Raw genomic sequence first — 7,134 nt, forward strand, 5'->3', positions numbered from 1 at the left:
AAAATTACACGTGTCTATGGAAGTTAATTATTAAAAAATTAATATCTTTTATTGATGTTGAATTAAAATGGACATCGCGAATCTTAAGCACACGCAACAAAAAACGTTAGTACTGCCGGAGCTTTAGTTCATATTACATTATTGCAGCTTTGATGCTTTAAGCGCGCCGGCTTTTTACTTTTAAAAACGCTTTGAAAATATTTAGCCTGAGGCACCTCACTTCTGACGTCACGCATATCGCTCGAGAAAAAAGATAAATTAAAAATTTAGATATTATTAAAATAAAGATACAAGTGCATAGGCTGTGATGTGCCTCATGTTTGGATTTTTACGAAATTTTTGATAATTTTGCAGTATTAATTATCCTTAAAAGCACATCACAAAAGAGGCTAAAGTATCCCGACTTTTGGAAGTTACTGTAACATTAAATGCAAATATTATGACAGTTCTTGCGATAAACTGCTGCGAGGAGGGAAAAAAACTTTTTCTCAAGAACACTACGTACATAGTCAGGAGAAGCACTTGCGCTAAATATTCGTGAAACATTTCTTAGTGCCTTCTATTCTTGGAAGAAAATCTTCCACGATAACTTCCAAAGTTTAAGTACCAAAATTCTCAATATGCTACAGCAAGGTAGTGCGCTTACGGATCGATCCAAGAATAGCAACTTCGAATACGTTGAATGTGTGCCAGATCTCTTAATTTCCATAATTATTGTAATTACCATCCAATTTTCCCATGTTCGTCACATGGCCCGAAATTTTGGCAATAAATTTTCCTCATCACGCGAATATGTTGCCTTTAGATCATGTATAGCGTATGAAATACAGGAAGAATAATTTTGCTGAAGTATCTAAAAATTTAGTTAGATGCAAATTTGAAAATAATTTTGTTTTGAACCATCAAAATAATTATGTAGGACGCTCAAATTAGTTGCTAGAACGTTAAAACTTTTTACAGCATTGTCATCAACATCCTCGCTTAAGCGTTCTAGCTTTATAATTATTTTAATAGTCCAACAAAATTATTTTAAAATTAGTACTAAAAAAAAAAGAACGAAGGTTTTGCTGGAGAATCTAAAATTTTAATCAAATATATACAGATCTGAAAATAATTTTTTTTGGACTATCAAAATAATTATGTATGTTCCAACTGTTTATTAGAATGTTAAAATTTTTAGCAGCATTGTCATTAAAGTTTAAACATTCTATATAATTATTTTAATGTATCAACGAAAGTATTTTTAGATATGTACACACAAAGAATTGTTTTGCTGAAGAATCTAAAATTTTAATTAGATACACAGATCCAAAAATAATTCTGTTTGAACGATCAGAATAATTATGTAGGATGTTCAAGCTGTTTGGTAGAATGTTAAAACTTTTAGGAACATTGCCATCAAAGCTTAAGCATAATTATTTTGATGATCCAAATAAAATCATTTTCAGATCTGTGCCTAATTAAATTTAGTTTCTTTAGCAAAATTGTTTTTTTTTCCGTGTACTTAACTAAATTGTTCGATACGTCAACAACACTTGTTGATGTATCGATGATGTAGTTTTTTTTATGTACAAAGAATAAAGTTGCATATGCGGCATTCAACGTGTCGAATGGTAACAGCCATGGTCCAACAGGACTTGAGTGGCCGAAATATGGAACGAAATATGTGCGAGAGACTCTGTCGTTTCACATGGCGTCGCCTCCGTTGTTCTCGACGTGTCACCCGCCACTATGCATTTCTCCATCCCTTTTTTTTTCCACCCCAGCATATACCCCATATTCGCATCTCGTTCTCTTGTAGCACCGTAGAGTAGAACATTGGTTCACGTAGCATCAACCAGCGATTGTGTATCGCCGGAGACTTGGACTAACGATCTTGCATGTGCTTCTTTCAGCAGTCGACCGGTCAGATTTGGCCTCGCTCTACCCTGTACTCTGGAAAACAAGGAGAACGCGAGGCCTTACGTCATCCGAGAAGATGCGGACGGCGACTCCGGCGACGGACAAGTCCTCTACAGGGATGATTACGACGATGAGAAAAGTAAGTTACTCCGTTATCGATTTTATCGACACGTTTAACCTGCGAATTACCTGTCATGGAAAGAACGATTTTGCTAAAGTATCTAAAAATTTAACTAGATATATATACAAATCTGAAAATATAACTTTGTCGAACCATCAACATAGCAATTCACTGAAAAGTCTGGTAATAATAATCAAGCCTAGATGATAGTTACTAAACCGTAAAATAATTTCAATCAAATATATTCGATTAGTAATTAAAACCAACTAAATGCTATTTTTACTTTTTTCCAATATTATTTTACTTTTCTATAAATTATTATCGAACGATTGATTATTAATTATTATGTGATTGGTAAAATTTACTAAATATTTACCTGTGATAACTAAATATTTATTTAGAACTATTCGAATAAATATTTATTAAAATTTAGTGTTTTTTGTCAATGTAGCTATTGCTAGATTATTTTTTTTATGTAGGATGCTGAAACTGATTGTCAGAATATCAAAACTTTTTGCTCATCATGCTTGATACATTTTGTATAATTATTTTGATAGTTCAACAAAATTATTTTCAGATCTGTAACTAGCTAATTTTTTAAATACTTTAGCAAAATTGTTTTTTCCGTGTAGATCATTCCATACAAAAGTTGAGTCATGCGATCGTCACTATCATATCTTGTGTGTATATTCTGTCATATTACACATCGGAAAGCGGTCGCGTATGATACATATATATAGATAGTAAAGAAATTATTAATTATAACTAAAATATTAAAAATTAGAATGAAATAATTGTTTATTATACGACTTGCTTAATTGACAATGAATCATTAATGAGAGATAAATATTTATTATTATTACTCGATATTAATTAGTTTATACAAACTACATAAAATGTATACCAAACAGAGAACATAATAGATGAGCAATATTGCAGCACACTTTACATAATCAATGTGAATGCATAGAATGAATTTTGCAACTCGATTTTTCCTCGATGTTTTGGAACCCGTCCTTGCCTCTGAGCAATCAATTAGGCAGATAGTAACTTTATGTTCCTTCGCCAGTTGTAAATTTGACATTTTGATGGAACGTTCTACGTTGCGTCATAAAAAAAAGAGTACGACGGCGGATCATGCCGATCGATGCGACCCGCGGCTGAGAGTCAATCGCATCGTTTTTCGTGAAAAATAAATATGCTCTCTACTATAAAGATTTATATCAAAATTCCGCAGCAACGAGAGGCTTAAATCGCGCTGCGCCTGTGTGCATAGCGATAAAAATGCGCGGTCACGAATGCAGTTACGCGAAAGCGAGGGGCCATGTTTATTTCACGCCTCCGCTTATGCAATTTTCCATCGAGATATGAGGTTTCAAACTCACCGACGTGATTCAGTTGAATGGACTTCCGAACGAATTCATAAATAGTCTCACACTGCATTCGCGATAACGTTCTCTCTTTTTCCGCATGGGAAAAGGTAGATGCGGCGGACTGCTCTAAATCTCGAGGATACTGCTAGGAAAAAACGCTCTCTAAGTCAGTCGCAGGTGGCAGAAAAACTTTGCGCGGAATGTGGAAATAAAAGAAGTTGGGTGAAACTTAGCGAATGGTCACCTTCAAATATTTACGAAAGTTGAGAAAATTCAAAAGAAAGGGGAAACTCTTCGATGTCATCAAATAATCAATGTAAGCTCTCCTAAAAAATCTAAGATTCATGTTTTCGCATTTAGCACTCTACTCTCTACTGAATAAATTTGTTCGTAATTCATAGTGTTTAGTGCAACATGCTATAGATAATTCGACATCTCGTAAGTTAGCGGAACAAAATGAGCAGAACCAGTTCCAACTGCTCTTTTTATTTGTTGTTTTTTTTATTTGTTATTAAAAAGTTGCCAAAAAAAAAAATTTGTCTACGTATAAATCGGTGAAAAGAATAATCTCTCTCTCTCTCTCTCTCTCTCTCTCTCTCTCTCTCTCTCTCTCTCTCTCTCTCTCTCTCTCGCTGCCAAGACCGGCGCTTCTAGCGCGAACATTTGGATTAAATGTCCACAGGAACATCGCGTTGATTTTTCTCACGATACATCCGCGCGATTACTCAACACTTTAAATCAGTCTTCAGTGACCAGACTAATTATACTCGTGCCAGGTGGCATGTATATGTTTGTAAGCGAACACACTTAGGAGGTAGTTTATATTAATCCCCGAAAATAGCTGGCAAGTAGCTCAGTCTGTAGTCGTTCTTCCATCCGGATTTATCGCTACGCGATTTTCGCTCGTTAAATTTTTATTAAATCGCGTAGGTGTGAACGGTCGTGAAATTGCTTCCTCAAATCAATTGTCGAACCGTAAATTCGTACATCCGCCCGTAGTTTTAGACTTGTTCGCGGAAGGTGTGCTCGAGAGCGTAGTAATTCCCGAAATACGCGACGCAGAATGGCCATTGCGAAGGCTGACGGTAATTAATACTGTCGAATCGACGATTTCGGTCCCTTCGAACACGCTTTTCACCCTGAAATCGCATTCGTAGGAGAGGTAGAGTGAGAGCGATGACACGATGCTGTCGATATGGACCGCGTCGACGATGTCGATCGTCTGCGCCTCAATCGAGTCGGCCGAACACGCCCCGCTGCTGTTGCATCGCAGCTTCAGCTGCTCGTCGATCGTGGAGGGTAATTAATCAGCAATTGCGACGTGCGATCGGACACGAAATTAATTAACATCGACGCGCACTTCGGTCAACGTCTATGCGAAATTCATTCTAGACTTTACATACTAATTCAAATCCATGTAAAAAAGAAAAAAAGGAGGAATCATTTAATTCGTTAAATCAGGATTTTTAACTTCCTTCAATCCACGGCACGTTAATTTAAGAGCTAAATTTCTCGACATCGATGGGTGCACGTGCTTCAGTGCTAAGCATAGATCTTTTATCAGATACCGTTAACTCGATGTTCAGAAATAAAAAGTGATGTTTTAAAAAAAAAATTGAAATTAAAAATTTTCCATTTTATCATTTTTAAGGTAATTGCATTGCAATGATGAGAGATCGCTTTGGTTAAAATGAGAGTGTATACAATATAATTCAGATAATTTTCAGAAATTAAAATTTGAATCGAAAAACCTTATCCTAACTAGATTTATTATAAGTTATACCATTTTACGATATTGAGATGCAGTAATTCGAACAGTGAATTAATGAACTGAACGCAGATTCGATACTTTCTGTCTCGACAGGCCGTTTGGCTGCCAAGATCGCGCGCAAGGAATCACTTTCGCTAAAGCTCGCCCTTAGGCCAGACAGACAGGAGCTCATCAACAGGAACATCCTTCAGCTGCAGACAGACAATGAGAGGCAGGAGACGAAAGAGGCCATCGGCGCCAAGCTTATCAGGTGAGAGACTTGTTCGGCTGTCTATCAAATAGCGTTGATGAATTCGCGTGATTGCATCAGGGATAAGAGGATTTCGAATACGTATTTGCCTATATTTTAAAGGCGAGAATTGCAAATTGGCACGTCGTAATGAATCTTCTACGTCTAATTTAAAATGACGTTTAACTAACAGTCTACTTTAAGGAATCTCGAGGGATCCTCTGGTGAGTTAGGAAATTGTATAAATTTTTAATTGAACAGTCACACTGTCAGTTGATTATGAAAATATAATTACTGTAAAGTGTCTTCGCGTGTAATTTAACGAAAGCTCTGTAAAATCAACAGGAGATATAATATCGATAAAGTTTCATAATCTTTTTGCCGTTTAATATTCGAAATCCGGATTTCTCTGTTACTCCTCCCTTGTCAAAGAATTCATTATTAAAATCATTTTTCGATATTATAATGAAATCACGTATATATAATAATTTCTGGAATATTCGTTTCTTCTCCCCTTTCTTTTTTTATCGATGTCAGTCTGCCGCTGACTGATATCCAGCTCATGTAAAAACGAGCTTGAAATAACAGCTGTCTCTCGTAAAGATTACGCGCGAATAATAGGACGAGTGGTCTCGGCCGCAGTGAATCACATTGTTTGCACAAAGCGGATGCCTCGCTTTCTCCCTCGAATATCTCTCTCACTCGCAAAGGAAGATTAAAGCGGCCGATGAACTTGCATTGACTCTCGTGCCATTTTCATTTCAGGCGGCTGAGCATGCGGCCGACCCAGGAGGAACTTGAAGAGAGGAATATTTTGAAAAGTAAGTCACTCTATTCGTTTCCTTTAATGATGAACGACGATCGAGAAAAAATTTCGACGTTATTTTTTTAATATTATTTTAAAGCTAAATTTAAAAGAAAATTTCTTCAAAGTAAGAAATTATTTACGTTTTAATTCGAAATATATAACACTGTAATTGAATATACTTTTTGCTTTGCCAAATCTAATTGTGAATTAAAATCTAATCCTAATTTTTCTTCGGTCCTTTTTAGAGCAAAGCCCCGCCGAGGAAAAGAAGCAAAAGGAGGAGAAAAAACGTTATCTGCTTCGAAAGCTGAGTTTCCGACCGACCGTTGAAGAGCTCAAGGAGAAAAAGGTAAAAAGATCCTTTGTAAAGTCTCGCGGATTTTTGTTACGTTACCTATTTTTTAAAGATAGAGGTTGGCTGTACCAAAAAAAATATATCGTCGAGTTTAAGTTCAACCAATATTTTATCGTATCTTATTTTATGGAGAAGCTATTTTTTTTCTGATAAGAGTCTCGCGAGCTATACGATAAAGCTATAAAAGCAAAAACCGATATACTTATCTTCTCCCCTTCGTTCTGCAGATTATTAGGTTCAACGACTATATCGAGGTAACGCAGGCTCACGATTACGACAGAAGAGCCGATAAGCCTTGGACGCGGTTAACTCCGAAGGACAAGGCTGCTATTAGGAAGGAGTTGAACGAGTTCAAGAGTTCGGAGATGGCCGTTCACGAGGACAGCCGACACCTCACCAGGTACTTGATGCTTTACGAATTTAATAGCGGCACTACTTTAAAAGCACATTTGGCACCATCTCAGCATTTCGCTAAAATGAATACGAAATATATGCAGTCTTGTAAAAATCAAATTAGAGCACATACAATATAATGAAATCGTCTTGAATCACCAAAACGAAAAATTATGCCCGAT

General features: G+C 36.3%; 1 protein-coding gene across 9 annotated transcripts in view; it reads left to right on the forward strand.

Annotated features, from left to right (window-relative positions):
• Positions 1 to 7,134, forward strand: part of LOC108754485 (phosphatase and actin regulator 2) — a 302,039-nt gene that overhangs the window by 292,509 nt on the left and 2,396 nt on the right. For 7 of the 9 annotated variants that reach the window (XM_018496802.1, XM_018496805.1, XM_018496804.1 and 4 more), the window contains 5 exons: positions 1,896 to 2,041; positions 5,237 to 5,417; positions 6,162 to 6,217; positions 6,450 to 6,553; positions 6,787 to 6,959. In XM_018496802.1, coding sequence (XP_018352304.1) covers positions 1,896 to 2,041; positions 5,237 to 5,417; positions 6,162 to 6,217; positions 6,450 to 6,553; positions 6,787 to 6,959 — 660 coding nt within the window. The remainder of the gene's footprint in view (positions 1 to 1,895; positions 2,042 to 5,236; positions 5,418 to 6,161; positions 6,218 to 6,449; positions 6,554 to 6,786; positions 6,960 to 7,134) is intronic. The other 2 variants (XM_018496801.1, XM_018496800.1) reach the window with 2 other exon arrangements.

This window comes from Trachymyrmex septentrionalis, unplaced genomic scaffold (genome assembly GCF_001594115.1).
Source record: "Trachymyrmex septentrionalis isolate Tsep2-gDNA-1 unplaced genomic scaffold, Tsep1.0 scaffold8, whole genome shotgun sequence".
NCBI lineage: Eukaryota > Metazoa > Arthropoda > Insecta > Hymenoptera > Formicidae > Trachymyrmex > Trachymyrmex septentrionalis.